Source organism: Bufo gargarizans, chromosome 5 (assembly GCF_014858855.1).
Source record: "Bufo gargarizans isolate SCDJY-AF-19 chromosome 5, ASM1485885v1, whole genome shotgun sequence".
Lineage (NCBI taxonomy): Eukaryota > Metazoa > Chordata > Amphibia > Anura > Bufonidae > Bufo > Bufo gargarizans.
The window spans coordinates 483653154-483673959 of record NC_058084.1 but is presented as its reverse complement, the minus strand read 5'-3'; the positions used below and the strand labels follow the sequence as shown (position 1 = coordinate 483673959).

The following is a 20806-nucleotide window of genomic DNA, read 5'->3' as shown; positions in this document are numbered from 1 at the left end:
ACTGGTGTTTGGATAACTGATCAAAACTGGGGGATTGCTATACGCTGAAGATTTGCTATACTCCCCTGGCATAACTACTAGCTCTTGTAAGAGCTGTTCCTGCTCTCTGGTTTTAGCAGAGGTTCACCCACTGGAGCCTGGAGCCTTGTCGTAGGTCCAGGGTGGGTAGGAGACGGTGAGACCTCAACCAAGCTACGGTGGTTCGTGGGGTCTGCAGTGCGTACGGTGTCAAGTGGAGTGCTTGGAGTCCTCGGAAAGCACTAGGAGCATCTAGCAACGGAGGTACCCGGTCGGGGTGCCAGGAGATCCGTTACAGTGCTCCTTATCGCTGTCTCACATGTGTATCCAACACCTTCGGAGTCGCAGTTTCGGCAGCGGTGTTAGATCAATATATATCGATCTTTGCAGTGGGGCTTTATCCTGTTTCTGCGGGCAGAATATTTACTTCCTAGTGTCGCTCCTTTAAAGCATCAGGTATACGCGTACTTGAAAGCTGTAGTTAATTCCCATGGGATACACATGTGAGACGGCAATAAGGAGCACTAACCGAGAAATACATCGGAACACGTGGGACGCCGAGATTGGAGCGGAGGCCGCGCTATACAGATCACGGTGGGAACCAGACAGAGGTAAGAGACACTTAGCGCTCCATGACACCTCGGACGCCACCAGGAGCACTGATATGTGAGTATTTCTAAAGTGACTACTAGTATCATATATCATATATTGTAGGATATATACAGTATACTGTCCTCTGTAGTATATATACAGTATACTGTCCTCTGTAATATATATACAGTATACTGTCCTCTAGTATATACATATATATATATATATATATATATATACAGTATACTGTCCTCTGTAGTATATATACAATATACTGTCCTCTGTAGCATATATACAGTATACTGTCCTCTGTAGTATATATATACAGTATACTGTCCTCTGTAATATATATACAGTATACTGTCCTCTAGTATATACATATATATATATATATATATATATACACAGTATACTGTCCTCTGTAGTATATATACAGTATACTGTACTCTAGTATATATACAGTACAGACCAAAAGTTTGGACGCACCTTCTCATTCAAAGAGTTTTCTTTATTTTCATGACTATGAAAATTGTAGATTCACACTGAAGGCATCAAAACTATGAATTATCACATGTGGAATTATATACATAACAAAAAAGTGTGAAACAACTAAAAATATATGTCATATTCTAGGTTCTTCACAGTAGCCACCTTTTGCTTTGATTACTGCTTTGCACACTCTTGGCATTCTCTTGATGAGCTCCAAGAGGTAGTCACCTGAAATGGTCTTCACTTCACAGGTGTGCCCTGTCAGGTGTAATACGTGGGATTTCTTGCCGTATAAATGGGGTTTGGACCATCAGTTGCGTTGTGGAGAAGTCAGGTGGATACACAGCTGATGGTCCTACTGAATAGACTGTTAGAATTTGTATTATGGCAAGAAAAAAGCAGCTAAGTAAAGAAAAACGAGTGGCCATCATTACTTTAAGAAATGAAGGTCAGTCAGTCCGAAAAATTGGGAAAACTTTGAGAGTGTCCCCAAGTGCAGTCACAAAAACCATCAAGCGCTACAAAGAAACTGGCTCACATGCGGACCGCCCCAGGAAAGGAAGACCAAGAGTCACCTCTGCTGCGGAGGAGAAGTTCATCCGAGTCACCAGCCTCAGAAATCGCAGGTTACCAGCAGCTCAGATTAGAGACCAGGTCAATGCCACCCAGAGTTCTAGCAGCAGACACATCTCTAGAACAACTGTTAGGAGGAGACTGTGTGAATCAGGCCTTCATGGTAGAATATCTGCTAGGAAACCACTGCTAAGGACAGGCAACAAGCAGAAGAGACTTGTTTGGGCTAAAGAACACAAGGAATGGACATTAGACCTGTGGAAATCTGTGCTTTGGTCTGATGAGTCCAAATTTGAGATCTTTGGTTCCAACCAACGTGTCTTTGTGCGACGCAGAAAAGGTGAACGGATGGACTCTACATGCCTGGTTCCCACCGTGAAGCATGGAGGAGGAGGTGTGATGGTGTGGGGGTGCTTTGCTGGTGACACTGTTGGGATTTATTCAAAATTAAAGGCATACTGAGCCAGCATGGCCACCACAGCATCTTGCAGCGGCATGCTATTCCATCCGGTTTGCGTTTAGTTGGACCATCATTTATTTTTCAACAGGACAATGACCCCAAACACACCTCCAGGCTGTGTAAGGGCTATTTGACCATGAAGGAGAGTGGTGGGGTGCTGCGCCAGATGACCTGGCCTCCACAGTCACCGGACCTGAACCCAATCGAGATGGTTTGGGGTGAGCTGGACCGCAGAGTGATGGCAAAAGGGCCAACAAGTGCTAAGCATCTCTGGGAACTCCTTCAAGACTGTTGGGAGACCATTTCAGGTGACTACCTCTTGAAGCTCATCAAGAGAATGCCAAGAGTGTGCAAAGCAGTAATCAAAGCAAAAGGTGGCTACTGTGAAGAACCTAGAATATGACATATTTTCAGTTGTTTCACAGTTTTTTGTTATGTATATAATTCCACATGTGATAATTCATAGTTTTGATGCCTTCAGTGTGAATCTACAATTGTCATAGTCATGAAAATAAAGAAAACTCTTTGAATGAGAAGGTGTGCCCAAACTTTTGGTCTGTACTGTATATATAGATATATAAACACACTGTATACTGTCCTCTGTAGTCTATATACTGTATACTGTCCTCTGTAGTATGTATACTGTCCTCTGTAGTATATATACAGTATACTGTCCTCTGTAGTGTATATACAGTATACTGTCCTCTGTAGTATATTTACAGTATACTGTCCTCTGTATTATATATACAGTATACTGTCCTCTATTATATATACAGTATACTGTCCTCTGTAGTGTATATACAGTATACTGTCCTCTGTAGTATATATATACAGTATACTGTCCTCTGTAGTATATATACAGTATACTGTCCTCTGTAGTATATATATACAGTATACTGTCCTCTGTAGTGTATATATACAGTATACTGTCCTCTGTAGTATATACAGTATACTGTCCTCTGTAGTGTATATACAGTATACTGTCCTCTGTAGTGTATATACAGTATACTGTCCTCTGTAGTGTATATATACAGTATACTGTCCTCTGTAGTATATATATATATACACAGTATACTGTCCTCTGTAGTATATATACACAGTATACTGTCCTCTGTAGTTGTATATATACACAGTATACTGTCCTCTGTAGTGTATATACAGTATACTGTCCTCTGTAGTAGTATATATACAGTATACTGTCCTCTGTAGTATATATACAGTATAATGTCCTCTGTAGTGTATATACAGTATACTGTCCTCTGTAGTGTATATATACAGTATACTGTCCTCTGTAGTATATATACAGTATAATGTCCTCTGTAGTGTATATACAGTATACTGTCCTCTGTAGTATATATATACAGTATACTGTCCTCTGTAGTGTATATACAGTATACTGTCCTCTGTAGTGTATATATAAAGTATACTGTCCTCTGTAGTATATATATACAGTATACTGTCCTCTGTAGTGTATATTATTATATGAAATTCCTGCCCTGTGAAGTACATCAATTATTGAGCTCCCTCAGCGTAGCGCCCACTACAGCTTCTGACCAGAACTGCAGGTATTATTTTTGCCTTGTATATTTTGGGGCTTACTTAGGGACCAGTAACCGGAGATGATGGAGAGGGCAGAGGTCCAGCTGTAGGAAACTAAGATGTCAGTGTGTCAAACTCTGCAGAGATGAGATACAGCTGAAAGTAATCATCATGGTGGTCTGGTCTGAATGGAGAAGATGAGGACAGAGAATATCTACATCAGAGAAGACGTCACTGGATGTAAGAGGTATGAGGCGCTGTATTACCCTGTGTGTTTTGTAGTTCTGTATGTAATGTTAGGAGGGAAGACGTGCGGTTGACAATTTGGCATGGAGATTGGACCCCCTGTATACTAGGGTCATCTAGACAGAGGGAGTCTTCTTATTACAGACTGGAGATGATTAAAGTCAATGTGATTATCTTCTGACCGGAGAATGCTATTACCCAATGGTTCCTCCATTTATTCCTGCTCGTCATAGACACAATGGAAGATAAGGAGAAGGTGACCCCAACTGCCTGGCTTTGACCATGATGGACAACACATTCAAGTACGATATGAGGTGTGTACATCACATAAAGATTGAAGCTGCTGCCAGGGGTCTATAGGTGGACATCTCAGTCAAGACTGTCAACCAACCATCCCTTATGGTGTCCTCATTGTGTCTATGGTGGCCACAGAACTCGCAACACATCTGAAGGTCAATCTAGGTGTGATGTCCACACATTTATGGAGTCCCCTATAATTTGAACAGTCCCTATATAAAACACCAGCAGATTATGCACTAAGGTTTGTAGTGCAGGCCGCCACCATGGTCAGAGGACAAGTGCACATAAAATATGAGAATCAATCCCAGAACCTGAAGGACGATGAAGGATTCTTGAGGCAAACTTAGAAAGACAGGAAGATAGCAGTACAGAAATACTTACCTGTAGAAAACTCTGCAAGATGGGACATGTACCAATGAAGAAGACCCTGCAGCTGTTAGGGGGACCCAGCTGATTCCCCTTTCACATGGTGCCCTTATAAACGCCTAAAATTCATGCATCTTGTAGATAAATCTCTCCCATTATATTATTATATGAAATTCCTGCCCTGTGATGTACATCAATTATTGAGCTCCCTCAGCGTAGCGCCCACTACAGCTTCTGACCAGAACTGCAGGTATTTTTATTGCCTTGTATATTTTGGGGCTTACTTAGGGACCAGTAACCGGAGATGATGGAGAGGGCAGAGGTCCAGCTGTAGACACCACATGTAATGTTGGACAGGACTAATGGGGGAGGAGAGTTCCCTGCTCCGTACCATGGGCACCCCAAATCCTGTCCTTGCCTCATGCAAACCTCCCTGTGTGTTGGTTTGTTGAAAACAGGTGTAATGTCTCTTTGAGGGACATGTCTTCTCTGATGACTCTTTTATGCATGGTGACAGTGTCCTGGCAGTTATATGGCAGCCGACATTTCACTTTGGACTGTAGCACATTCTACTTAGACTCCCAGCAAATAAGGACGAGACAAGGCAGGCGAGGGGGAGATCCCCGGCACAGGTTTATTATACTCAGCAGCACTTGTCACTGAAACATCATTTCTATATGGGAAAAAAACACAAAAACAACACAAAATATCTGCAGAAACCTAACAGTAACGCAGCAATGACTGCGCATCATCTGCTTGGAGGCTGTTGCATCACAGACGGTACTGGGGGTCACTCCAGGGTTTGAGGGATTAAGAAACAAAAACTAGATCACAAACTTCATGCTGAGAGAAGAATCTGCAGAAACAACAGAAGAACAACCCTACGAGTGGCTTATAAATAACTTTCCCAACGCCCTCTCTGCTTGGACAGCGATGTGGAGAACCATGGTTTTCCATGTAACGCACTCTGACGGTGTTCTGTCACACATGGTCAAACTCTGCAATCAGACACCAATGTTTGTGTGACAATGAAGAGCTGGTGTGAGCGGTAGATCCGTGTTCTCTGCAGACGAGGCCATATAATGTGGCGTAGTGGTTAGTCATGTATTTCGCATTATTCTTGACATATTTCAAGGAAGTGTAATTAGCTCGCGTCCCCTCTGGGCCACCGGCCAAAAACACCACCGGCCAAAAACAGTACGTATATTTTTCCCTTTATATGGTTTAATTGACATGAAGATTTGGCAGCACAGGCTTGCATCACATCTGCCACTGTCAACTTCGATGTTTCAGTGTAAACATTCAGATTTATTTCCGACAAATCCTTTGAATAAAACATGTCCAGATGGTGAAGTATAGTAAGGAAGGCTGGAAGAACCAACCAAGAACACCAAAGACGTCTATAAGGAGGTGAGGAAAATTCTTCCTTATCGATTCTTGCCCAATTCCTCGTCTTGTCACCACCAATTGTTTATTTTTCATGGAATGACACTTCAGCGATTACAGATATAATTTTTCTCTAACATTAAATGTTCCCATTAAGACTGGAAAATCGTCATAGAACGTCTTAAGTGTCTTCTAGATTGTAGTTCTTACTCATCACCTCCTCGTCTTCTTAGGATACATACTAAACTTAGCTTTGTGAAGGGTCCTGTTTACCTATGTGTAAAGTAACCGTTTCACCTACGGTTCCATAACTTAAGGTTCTCGTAGAAACTTCCGTCTTGAAGCTGGGTTGTCCGTTGTCTACTGAACGTTGGACCTCAGTGCAGAAAGAGGGCTTAATGTTAAACGATGGTTGACTGGTCGATACATTACTGACAGCACCTGCCTCCATGGTGCTTTCCTTCATACGAAAAGAAACATTTGTAGATCCCATCATATCCATCCTACTAATTGTTGAGCCCGCTGTGAACATGCTTCCGATGCCTTCTTTTAAGTGGCTGAAGAAACTCTGTCTCTGTTTAGGTACCACAGGTCTCCCCACATTTAGCAGCACAGGTTTACCAATGGTCGGCTCATTTATTTCTGCCTGTAGTACAGAGATCTCACATGGAGTGTTTCCTGAGATGGTGGGGACATTTTCATCAGATCCATAAGTCTCTCCTTGACCTGGAACATAATCCTCAAGATCTTCTAATGTCAGAACTTTTCCATCACGAGTAAGAATTTTTTGAGCCCTGTTTCTTAAGTCTGCAGTGTCATCATCGACTGGTTCTTCGACAAAATAATCTTCTACTTCTAGAGGTATGATTTGGTCAGGATCTGGTGATTGTACCTCAGCTGGAAGTTTTAGATTTTTCTCATTTGTATCTGACTTTACTGGTGAAGACATTTCATACTCTGGAATATTAAATATCTCATGGGCATCTACTGGGGATTCAGGTTCAGTGATAATACCACAACCTTCATCTACATCATATGTTTCCTCTGAAACACCTTGAGGACCAAGATCCTCCTCATCCTCAGACTCTTGTTCTATGAGTTCATACTCCATTGAAGGGAAGTCCATTTCCGACAATCTGCAAGACGTTAGTAGGGACTTTGATTCCTCCACCAGTTTATTATTGGAGTTATTTGTGTTGGGGTCATCACCGGGGAATCCTCTTGACCTTGAGCCATACTGTGTAAACTTCCTTCCAGGTCGGTCATCTTTCTCTGGCTTAGCTGGAGAGGTTCCTCTTTTCCTTTGTGGTTTTGGTGATTTCTTCACTTTGAATTCAATAATTTCTTCCACCTCAACCCACCGAGACTTTTGCTCATCAGGCCGGGCAGAAGCTCCTCGCTCATCTTCTGGCTCTGTGACAAAAAGTGTGGGAACCACAGTTCTTCGCATTTCTTGCTCGGTCTTATAGACGGTCTGTCTACCTCTTGGTACAAAGAGGAGTTCTGGCGTGGACATTTCAGATCTGGGGGTTCTTGCTGGAGAGTGTCCAGAAGACGGACGTGATGGAGATATGCCTGGAGACATTCTTCTTCTCATCCTTGGACTCTTCACCACTGTTGTTATAGTCTCCTCTCTAGTGAGGTAAATTTGTGAATCAGTATTGGATGGCGGTGCTCACCAGGAAAACACCAGCGCCATGCGGAGTTAGTTCCGGTAATCCAGTAAGTCATGCTTCAGCACACATGTTAATAAAATACACAGGAAACGGCAGAGGGATGAGGACTGAGAAACGAGAACTTCTAGTAAATCCCTGATTAGTGATGAAGAGTCCTAAAGTTCTGAAGGAGTTATCATTTGGCTTCTATTTAGGCACATACATTGTACGCAGAAAGCTGGGTGACAACCACTTTGATAATTGTGTCTGTTATATATTAGTTCTGGTTGTCACACAGTTTGCCCAAGAACTGATCTTACTAAGAAAGGGCAGAATGTATGATACGATTATTATATTTTATGAGGAAAACTTCTTACTGATTATTGCTGTGGCCAAAGGCACCAAGTATAGCTGGTATAACCTGGGCATCTCCTGTATATAATGATATATGTACAGCTGGTATAACCTGGGCATCTCCTGTATATAATGATATATGTACAGCTGGTATAACCTGGGCATCTCCTGTATATAATGGTATATGTACAGCTGGTATAACCTGAGCATCTCCTCTATATAATGATATATGTACAGCTGGTATAACCTGGGCATCTCCTGTATATAATGATATATGTACAGCTGGTATAACCTGGGCATCTCCTGTATATAATGGTATATGTACAGCTGGTATAACCTGGGCATCTCCTGTATATAATGGTATATGTACAGCTGGTATAACCTGAGCATCTCCTCTATATAATGATATATGTACAGCTGGTATAACCTGGGCATCTCCTATATATAATGGTATATGTACAGCTGGTATAACCTGAGCATCTCCTCTATATAATGATATATGTACAGCTGGTATAACCTGGGCATCTCCTGTATATAATGATATATGTACAGCTGGTATAACCTGGGCATCTCCTGTATATAATGGTATATGTACAGCTGGTATAACCTGGGCATCTCCTGTATATAATTATATATGTACAGCTGGTATAACCTGGGCATCTCCTGTATATAATTATATATGTACAGCTGGTATAACCTGAGCATCTCCTCTATATAATGATATATGTACAGCTGGTATAACCTGGGCATCTCCTGTATATAATGGTATATGTACAGCTGGTATAACCTGAGCATCTCCTCTATATAATGATATATGTACAGCTGGTATAACCTGGGCATCTCCTGTATATAATGATATATGTACAGCTGGTATAACCTGAGCATCTCCTCTATATAATGATATATGTACAGCTGGTATAACCTGGGCATCTCCTGTATATAATTATATATGTACAGCTGGTATAACCTGGGCATCTCCTGTATATAATTATATATGTACAGCTGGTATAACCTGGGCATCTCCTGTATATAATTATATATGTACAGCTGGTATAACCTGGGCATCTCCTGTATATAATTATATATGTACAGCTGGTATAACCTGGGCATCTCCTGTATATAATTATATATGTACAGCTGGTATAACCTGGGATCTCCTGTATATAATTATATATGTACAGCTGGTATAACTGGGCATCTCCTGTATATAATTATATATGTACAGCTGGTATAACCTGGGCCTCTCCTGTATATAACTATATATGTACAGCAGTTATAACCTGGGCCTCTCCTGTATATAATTATATATGTACAGCTGCTATAACCTGGGCATCTCCTGTATATAATTATATATGTACAGCTGGTATAACCTGGGCATCTCCTGTATATAATGATATATGTACAGCTGGTATAACCTGGGTATCTCCTGTATATAATGATATATGTACAGCTGGTATAACCTGGGCATCTCCTGTATATAATTATATATGTACAGCTGGTATAACCTGGGTATCTCCTGTATATAATTATATATGTACAGCTGGTATAACCTGGGCATCTCCGGTATATAAATATATATGTGCAGCTGGTATAACCTGGGCATCTCCGGTATATAATTATATATGTACAGCTGGTATAACCTGGGTATCTCCGGTATATAATTATATATGTACAGCTGGTATACGTTATACATCTTCTTGTATATAGTGATATGGAGCATGCTGGTATAACCTGGGCATCTCCTGTATATAATTATATATGTACAGCTGGTATAACCTGGGCATCTCCTGTATATAATTATATATGTACAGCTGGTATACGTTATACATATTCTTGTATATAGTGATATGGACCATGCTGGTATAACCTGGGCATCTCCTGTATATAATTATATATGTACAGCTGGTATAACCTGGGCATCTCCTGTATATAATTATATATGTACAGCTGGTATAACCTGGGCATCTCCGGTATATAATTATATATGTACAGCTGGTATACGTTATACATCTTCTTGTATATAGTGATATGGAGCATGCTGGTATAACCTGGGCATGTCCTGTATATAATAATTATATATGTACAGCTGGTATAACCTGGTCATCTCCGGTATATAAATATATATGTGCAGCTGGTATAACCTGGGCCTCTCCTGCATATAATTATATATGTACAGCTGGTATAACCTGGGTATCTCCGGTATATAAATATATATGTGCAGCTGGTATAACCTGGGCATCTCCTGCATATAATTATATATGTGCAGCTGGTATAACCTGGGCATCTCCTGTATATAATTATATATGAACAGCTGGTATAACCTGGGCCTCTCCTGTGTATATGTATATATGTACAGCTGCTATAACCTGGGCCTCTCCTGTGTATATGTATATATGTACAGCTGGTATAACCTGGGCCTCTCCTGTGTATATGTATATATGTACAGCTGCTATAACCTGGGCATCTCCTGCATATAATTATATATGTACAGCTGGTGTAACCTGGGCATCTCCTGTATATAATTATATATGTACAGCTGGTATAACCTGGGTATCTCCTGTATATAATTATATATGTACAGCTGCTATAACCTGGGCATCTCCTGTATATAATTATATATGTACAGCTGGTATAACCTGGGCATCTCCTGTATATAATTATATATGTACAGCTGGTATAACCTGGGCATCTCCTGTATATAATTATATATGTACAGCTGGTATAGCCTGGGCATCTCCTGTATATATTTATATATGTACAGCTGCTATAACCTGGGCATCTCCTGTATATAATTATATATGTACAGCTGGTATAACCTGGGCATCTCCTGTATATAATTATATATGTACAGCTGGTATAACCTGGGCATCTCCTGTATATAACTATATATGTACAGCTGGTATAACCTGGGCATCTCCTGTATATAATTATATATGTACATTTGGTATAACCTGGGCATCTCCTGTATATAATTATATATGTACAGCTGGTATAACCTGAGCATCTCCTGTATATAATTATATATGTACAGCTGGTATAACCTGGGCATCTCCTGTATATAATTATATATGTACAGCTGGTATAACCTGGGCCTCTCCTGTATATAATTATATATGTACAGCTGGTATAACCTGGGCATCTCCTGTATATAATTATATATGTACAGCTGGTATAACCTGGGCCTCTCCTGTATATAATTATATATGTACAGCTGGTATAACCTGGGCATCTCCTGTATATAATTATATATGTACGGCTGGTATAACCTGGGCATCTCCTGTATATAATTATATATGTACAGCTGGTATAACCTGGGTATCTCCTGTATATAATTATATATGTACAGCTGGTATACCCTGGGCATGTCCTGTATATAATTATATATGTACAGCTGGTATAACCTGGGTATCTCCTGTATATAATTATATATGTACAGCTGGTATAACCTGGGTATCTCCTGTATATAATTATATATGTACAGCTGGTATAACCTGGGCATCTCCTGTATATAATTATATATGTACAGCTGGTATAACCTGGGCATCTCCTGTATATAATTATATATGTACAGCTGGTATAACCTGGGCCTCTCCTGTATATAATTATATATGTACAGCTGGTATAACCTGGGCATCTCCTGTATATAATTATATATGTACAGCTGGTATAACCTGGGCATCTCCTGTATATAATTATATATGTACAGCTGGTATAACCTGGGCATCTCCTGTATATAATTATATATGTACAGCTGGTATAACCTGGGCATCTCCTGTATATAATTATATATGTACAGCTGGTATAGCCTGGGTATCTCCTGTATATATTTATATATGTACAGCTGCTATAACCTGGGCATCTCCTGTATATAATTATATATGTACAGCTGGTATAACCTGGGCATCCCCTGTATATAATTATATATGTACAGCTGGTATAGCCTGGGCATGTCCTGTATATAATTATATATGTACAGCTGCTATAACCTGGGCATCTCCTGTATATAATTATATATGTACAGCTGGTATAACCTGGGTATCTCCTGTATATAATTATATATGTACAGCTGGTATACCCTGGGCATGTCCTGTATATAATTATATATGTACAGCTGGTATAACCTGGGTATCTCCTGTATATAATTATATATGTACAGCTGGTATAACCTGGGTATCTCCTGTATATAATTATATATGTACAGCTGGTATAACCTGGGCATCTCCTGTATATAATTATATATGTACAGCTGGTATAACCTGGGCATCTCCTGTATATAATTATATATGTACAGCTGGTATAACCTGGGCATCTCCTGTATATAATTATATATGTACAGCTGGTATAACCTGGGCATCTCCTGTATATAATTATATATGTACAGCTGGTATAACCTGGGCCTCTCCTGTATATAATTATATATGTACAGCTGGTATAACCTGGGCATCTCCTGTATATAATTATATATGTACAGCTGGTATAACCTGGGCATCTCCTGTATATAATTATATATGTACAGCTGGTATAACCTGGGCATCTCCTGTATATAATTATATATGTACAGCTGGTATAACCTGGGCATCTCCTGTATATAATTATATATGTACAGCTGGTATAGCCTGGGTATCTCCTGTATATATTTATATATGTACAGCTGCTATAACCTGGGCATCTCCTGTATATAATTATATATGTACAGCTGGTATAACCTGGGCATCCCCTGTATATAATTATATATGTACAGCTGGTATAGCCTGGGTATCTCCTGTATATATTTATATATGTACAGCTGCTATAACCTGGGAATCTCCTGTATATAATTATATGTGTACAGCTGGTATAACCTGGGCATCTCCTGTATATAATTATATATGTACAGCTGGTATAACCTGGGTATCTCTTGTATATAATTATATATGTACAGCTGGTATAACCTGGGCATCTCCTGTATATAATTATATATGTACAGCTGGTATACCCTGAGCACCAGTATAATATGATAATCATGGTGTCCCCAGGTGATGGTGGATGATGAGGGTTAGCCCTGTATAGTCTCTTTAGTATGGCGCACACAGATGGGGTCACTCCGGCTCTCCATGCGGCACACAGTTAGGTGCTCCGGGGCCCGGTTAGCAGGGGTTAGCACTCGCAGACATGAGGACGTACAGACACGGCAGTGGCACTTACATGATAATGGTTTTCTTGGGCACTTTAGTTTCTTGCTCAGTGACTATAAAGAGACAATATGGAGAGCAGGGGTTAGACCGGCACAAGCTGATGATCCGTCTAATCGTGTTAAGTCATTAAGTGCACCCTGGATGGACAGATAAAGCAGACATGCGTCCTGCCCTCCCCCACCTCTGCATGAAGAATGTCACTTGGGCCTGTCATCCATGGTGACACGAGACACATTTATAACAGCTGGGGGCGGAGTCTATGTGCGGTCTGGCCGCAGCATGAGCGTCATATCGTTAAATAATACGATATCTTGGTTTTGGAAGATCTAATATAAGCTGAGCATGTTTTCAGGGATGTATCTTCCAGGTTCTTTACGCACAGCTGAGGGCTGTTACAATGTATCAGTGCAGACAATCTACTACAAGGTAAACAATGCAGCACTAGGAGACTGATACACTGTAACAAACTCTTAGCTGTGTCAGCAGGATGACATTAAGCAGAGGTATTGTCATGAGAAGCCAAAATATAAAGTGTCAGAATGTTTCATTAAACAATGGTTACAGAAGTTTGAGCTGGCCCTTTAAGGTTTTTACAGAGCCAACCCGGTCTATGAGCCCACATGATGACCTATAACCCCCAACATCTCCGATCCTAGAGCTGCCAGTCAGGAGGGCAGGAGACAAGACCGGACCCCACCATCCGGTGCTGGGACAGCCGCTGTTCTGCTCCAGTCACATCCTCAACCACAATGCGCTACTACTGCAGCTCTGGATGTGACTGAGTATAAGGCACGCGGTATGGATGAAGTGAAGTAAAGGATTAGTCAGCACCCCTCAGATATAAGGGGGTCCTGCTGTGACTCATACAAAATGAGGGAACAATTAGATCAAAGGAGACCACCTTGAGGATTCCCCCCAGAAGCCACCTCTCCTCTGCTCCTCTCCTCCTCTTTACCTCCCGCTCCTCTCCTCCTCTTTACCTCCCGCTCCTCTCCCCCTCTTTACCTCCCGCTCCTCTCCCCCTCTTTACCTCCCGCTCCTCTCCCCCTCTTTACCTCCCGCTCCTCTCCTCCTCTTTACCTCCCGCTCCTCTCCTCCTCTTTACCTCCTGCTCCTCTCCTCCTCTTTACCTTCTGCTCCTCTCCTCCTCTTTCTCTTTACCTCCTGCTCCTCTGCTCCTCTTTACCTCCCGCTCCTCTCCTCCTCTTTACCTCCCGCTCCTCTCCCCCTCTTTACCTCCCGCTCCTCTCCCCCTCTTTACCTCCCGCTCCTCTCCTCCTCTTTACCTCCCGCTCCTCTCCTCCTCTTTACCTCCTGCTCCTCTCCTCCTCTTTACCTTCTGCTCCTCTCCTCCTCTTTCTCTTTACCTCCTGCTCCTCTGCTCCTCTTTACCTTCTGCTCCTCTCCTCCTCTTTCTCTTTACCTCCTGCTCCTCTCCTCCTCTTTACCTCCCGCTCCTCTCCTCCTCTTTACCTCCCGCTCCTCTCCCCCTCTTTACCTCCCGCTCCTCTCCTCCTCTTTACCTCCCGCTCCTCTCCTCCTCTTTACCTCCTGCTCCTCTCCTCCTCTTTACCTTCTGCTCCTCTCCTCCTCTTTCTCTTTACCTCCTGCTCCTCTGCTCCTCTTTACCTTCTGCTCCTCTCCTCCTCTTTCTCTTTACCTCCTGCTCCTCTGCTCCTCTTTACCTCCTGCTCCTCCTCTTCCTCTTTACCTTCCGCTCCTCTCCTCCTCTTTCTCTTTACCTCCTGCTCCTCTCCTCCTCTTTACCTCCTGCTCCTCCTCTTTCTCTTTACCTTCCGCTCCTCCTCTTTCTCTTTACCTCCTGCTCCTCTGCTCCTCTTTACCTTCTGCTCCTCTCCTCCTCTTTCTCTTTACCTCCTGCTCCTCTGCTCCTCTTTACCTCCTGCTCCTCTCCTCCTCTTTCTCTTTACCTCCTGCTCCTCTGCTCCTCCTTACCTTCCGCTCCTCTCTTCCTCTTTACCTTCTGCTCCTCTCCTCCTCTTTCTCTTTACCTCCTGCTCCTCTGCTCATCTCCTCCTCTTTACCTTCCGCTCCTCTCTTCCTCTTTACTTTCCGCTCCTCTCCTCCTCTTTCTCTTTACCTCCTGCTCATCTCCTCCTCTTTACCTTCCGCTCCTCTCTTCCTCTTTACTTTCCGCTCCTCTCCTCCTCTTTCTCTTTACCTCCTGCTCCTCTTTACCTTCCGCTCCTCTCTTCCTCTTTACCTCCTGCTCCTCTCCTCCTCTTTCTCTTTACCTCCTGCTCCTCTGCTCCTCCTTACCTTCCGCTCCTCTCTTCCTCTTTACCTTCCGCTCCTCTCCTCCTCTTTCTCTTTACCTCCTGCTCCTCTGCTCCTCTCCTCCTCTTTACCTTTCGCTCCTCTCCTCCTCTTTCTCTTTACCTCCTGCTCCTCTCCTCCTCTTTACCTTCCGCTCCTCTCCTCCTCTTTCTCTTTACCTCCTGCTCCTCTGCTCCTCTCTTCCTCTTTACTTTCCGCTCCTCTCCTCCTCTTTCTCTTTACCTCCTGCTCCTCTCCTCCTCTTTCTCTTAAAGGAGATGTTGAGGAAATAAACTCTAATATAACAATCGCTTTCTGACATTGTGCTCCAGATCCTGAAGGTTCAGGACATTGGCACAAAGTTTAGGTGGAGACATCCATTGGTCTCCTCGTTCCGTGTGGTTGCAGCAGCCCCGCCAGTAAACACTGGGCACGACCTCGGTGGTCAGTACAGGACGTGATACCATGGTGCATATTATGCTCCAGGACAATACCTTTAATACACAAACCGCTGATCGTCACCTGGAGCAGGGGTGCCCTAAAATATGACCCCCACCCCTAAAGCAAGACAGGGCATTTACAGACCAGAAGACTCCCACAAAATGAGCGGGTCTCCTGAGCACAACTTACAGGGGTGAAGGTTAGTGACAGGGGTTTTCCTGAGACGCTGCATGCACACAACGAACCCCCACCCAGGAGCAGGCGGCATTACATACATTGTGGTCACATCCCGCATGCCAAGCAATGTATGCACACAAGACACACCCCAAGCTGCAGCGACAGCCAATATGTATGGTGATCTCCACTACCTAGCCACACAAAATCACACTGTACCCAAAAATAACATTATCCTCAGTTCACATTGCGGGGGGCCCCATCCGTACTCTGGGGGGGGGGGGGGGGGACGCTACACAAAGATGGAGACACTGAGCAATGCAGAAGTAAGAAGTAAGGCTCCTATAATGCACTGCACTCATGTAACAAAAGACCAGCAGAAACCTGGTTGCAGCTCCGGATGTGACTGGAGCATAAGACATTATGTAACAGCAGCATGCTGACCGCAGCTCAGGTTGTGACTGGAGTATAAGACAGGATGTAACAAAAGAATTGTGATTGCAGCTCTGGATGCAACTGGATCATAGGACATGATGTAACAGTAGAATTGTGACTGCAGCTCTGGATGTGAATGGAGTATAGGACAGGATGTAGCCCAGTATGAGGGGAGTGAAGCAGGGCCTGGCATGGTTATCCGCTTATGGCGTCCATCTGCCGGGTGTACAGACGGGGGCGACTTAGAGCAAGGAACAAACCTCTCCACCCCGAAAACTGACATCACCCCCCCCCCTTCCCCCCGCACCTGTCAACTCCCACCCACCATCCCTTGTAGGAGAGGGTTGACCTGGTCCCAGGGAAAGAAGATGGGGCCAAACTGAGCTGGGGCCCCACCTGTCTATAACAGCTGCAGGGGCCTCCTCCAAGATCCATAGCCCCTCCGATCCCAGACTGAGGGAGGAAGGTCCATCTCCAGAACAACCGACGACTACGATGAAGATCTGTCACATGACACGGCGGACACGTCACATGACACAGAGGATTCAAAGGTAGATGTAGCACCGCACTTCGCCCCAGCTCCGCTGCAACGGGACACTGCAGTGCTGCGCTACATCTACCTTTCAATCATCACATGACCCGGCGGACACGTCACATGATCATGGGGGAGCATAAAATACATGGGACTGCAACAATGTGGCGAGGATCCGAACGGATAGGCGGCATTCTCAGTGATGTCACCGCTGATCTCTAGTGAATGGATAGGCGGCATTCTCAGTGATGTCACCGCTGATCTCTAGTGACGGATAGGCGTCATTCTCAGTGATGTCACCGCTGATCTCTAGTGAATGGATAGGCTGCATTCTCAGTAATGTCACCACTGATCTCTAGTGACGGATAGGCGGCATTCTCAGTGATGTCACCGCTGATCTCTAGTGATGGATAGGCGGCATTCTCAGTGATGTCACCACTAATCTCTAGTGAATGGATAGGCTGCATTCTCAGTGATGTCACCGCTGATCTCTAGTGATGGATAGGCGGCATTCTCAGTGATGTCACCGCTGATCTCTAGTGAATGGATAGGCGGCATTCTCAGTGATGTCACCGCTGATCTCTAGTGATGGATAGGCGGCATTCTCAGTGATGTCACCGCTGATCTCTAGTGATGGATAGGCGGCATTCTCAGTGATGTCACCGCTGATCTCTAGTGAATGGATAGGGGGCATTCTCAGTGATGTCACCGCTGATCTCTAGTGAATGGATAGGCGGCATTCTCAGTGATGTCACCGCTTATCTCTAGTGAACGGATAGGCGGCATTCTCAGTGATGTCACCGCTGATCTCTAGTGATGGATAGGCGGCATTCTCAGTGATGTCACCGCTGATCTCTAGTGAATGGATAGGCGGCATTCTCAGTGATGTCACCGCTGATCTCTAGTGAATGGATAGGCTGCATTCTCAGTGATGTCACCGCTTATCTCTAGTGAAGGGATAGGCGGCATTCTCAGTGATGTCACCGCTGATCTCTAGTGAATGGATAGGCGGCATTCTCAGTGATGTCACCGCTGATCTCTAGTGAATGGATAGGCGGCATTCTTAGTAATGTCACCGCTGATCTCTAGTGATGGATAGGCGGCATTCTCAGTGATGTCACCGCTGATCTCTAGTGAATGGATAGGCGGCATTCTCAGTGATGTCACCGCTGATCTCTAGTGAATGGATAGGCGGCATTCTCAGTGATGTCACCGCTGATCTCTAGTGATGGATAGGCGGCATTCTCAGTGATGTCACCGCTGATCTCTAGTGATGGATAGGCGGCATTCTCAGTGATGTCACCGCTGATCTCTAGTGAATGGATAGGGGGCATTCTCAGTGATGTCACCGCTGATCTCTAGTGAATGGATAGGCGGCATTCTCAGTGATGTCACCGCTTATCTCTAGTGAAGGGATAGGCGGCATTCTCAGTGATGTCACCGCTGATCTCTAGTGATGGATAGGCGGCATTCTCAGTGATGTCACCGCTGATCTCTAGTGAATGGATAGGCGGCATTCTCAGTGATGTCACCGCTGATCTCTAGTGAATGGATAGGCTGCATTCTCAGTGATGTCACCGCTTATCTCTAGTGAAGGGATAGGCGGCATTCTCAGTGATGTCACCGCTGATCTCTAGTGAATGGATAGGCGGCATTCTCAGTGATGTCACCGCTGATCTCTAGTGAATGGATAGGCGGCATTCTCAGTGATGTCACCGCTGATCTCTAGTGATGGATAGGCGGCATTCTCAGTGATGTCACCGCTGATCTCTAGTGAATGGATAGGCGGCATTCTCAGTGATGTCACCGCTGATCTCTAGTGTATTCTACATATATCAGTACAGGACAGGGTCATGTGACCACATTATGATGTCATCATACCGGTGACGTCTTACCTTCGATAGTGACGGTCTGGTCGCCTCTCCGCTCCATCATGGCCGCGGTTTGTACGTTCAGCTCCGCTCCGCTCCGCGTAGACCCCAGTCTGTTCGCCATCTGTAGAGGCACAAGTAACACGACGAACTGTGAATACAGCTCTGGAGGTGACTGGAGCCTAAGATGCTACAAAATCTAAAGGAGCAATGCCAGATATCAGGTGCTGTCCCAGGGAGCGCTCTCTGCTTGTGCCCAGTGATGAAGAGGAGATGGCGGCGTATGAGCAGGAGATGGCGGGTGGTCACTGCCCCAAATGAGATCCATCTGGAAAAAATACAGCAACCGGGGCACTGTGGGTGCTGAACGGCTATGCTTCAGTAAAGCATGCCACTCTTCAGCCCTCTGGACACTGCAGACACTATACGGCACTATGTGATCAGTGTATGGCGGTATATGGCCCTCTGGACACCGCAGACACTGTACGGCACTATGTGATCAGTGTATGGCGCTATATGGCCCTCTGGACACTGTACGGCATTATGTGATCAGTATATGCGGTATATGGCCCTCTAGACACCGCAGACACTGTACGGCACTATGTGATCAGTGTATGGCGCTATATGGCCCTCTGAACACTGTACGGCACTATGTGATCAGTGTATGGCGCCATATGGCCTCTGGACACCGCAGACACTGTACGGCACTATGTGACCAGTATATGGCGCTATATGGCCCTCTGGACACCACTGACACTGTATGGCACTATGTGATCAGTGTATGGCGCTATATGGCCCTCTGGACACCGCAGACACTTTACGGCATTATGTGATCAGTGTATGGCGCTATATGGGACCGCAGACACTGTACGGCATTATGTGATCAGTGTATGGCGCTATAGGGCCCTCTGGACACTGCAGACACTGTACGGCCCTATGTGATCAGTGTATGGCGCTATACGGCCCTCTGGACACTGCAGACACTGTACGGCACTATGTGATCAGTGTATGGCGCTATATGGCCCTCTGGACACTGTACGGCACTATGTGATCAGTGTATGGCGCTATATGGCCCTCTGGACACTGTACGGCACTATGTGATCAGTGTATGGCGGTATATGGCCCTCTGGACACCGCAGACACTTTACGGCATTATGTGATCAGTGTATGGCGCTATATGGGACCGCAGACACTGTACGGCATTATGTGATCAGTGTATGGCGCTATATGGCCCTCTGGACACTGTACGGCACTATGTGATCAGTGTATGGCGGTATATGGCCCTCTGGACACTGCAGACACTGTACGGCACTATGTGATCAGTGTATGGCGGTATATGGCCTCTGGACACCGCAGACACTGTACGGCACTATGTGATCAGTGTATGGCGCTATACGGCCCTCTGGACACCGCAGACACTGTACGGCATTATGTGATCAGTGTATGGCGCTATATGGGACCGCAGACACTGTACGGCATTATGTGATCAGTGTATGGCGCTATAGGGCCCTCTGGACACTGTACGGCACTATGTGATCAGTGTATGGCGGTATATGGCCCTCTGGACACTGCAGACACTGTACGGCACTATGTGATCAGTGTATGGCGGTATATGGCCTCTGGACACCGCAGACACTGTACGGCCCTATGTGATCAGTGTATGGCGCTATACGGCCCTCTGGACACTGCAGACACTGTACGGCACTATGTGATCCGTGTATGGCGCTATATGTCCCTCTGGACACTGTACGGCACTATGTGATCAGTGTATGGCGCTATATGGCCCTCTGGACACTGTACGGCACTATGTGATCAGTGTATGGCGGTATATGGCCCTCTGGACACCGCAGACACTTTACGGCATTATGTGATCAGTGTATGGCGCTATATGGGACCGCAGACACTGTACGGCATTATGTGATCAG

At 44.5% G+C, this 20806-nt stretch overlaps 1 protein-coding gene across 1 annotated transcript in view; it reads right to left on the bottom strand.

Moving 5' to 3' along the window:
* Positions 1–20806, bottom strand: part of OBSCN (obscurin, cytoskeletal calmodulin and titin-interacting RhoGEF) — a 452890-nt gene that overhangs the window by 94984 nt on the left and 337100 nt on the right. The window contains 1 exon segment of the mRNA XM_044292830.1: positions 18906–19005. Coding sequence (XP_044148765.1) covers positions 18906–19005 — 100 coding nt within the window.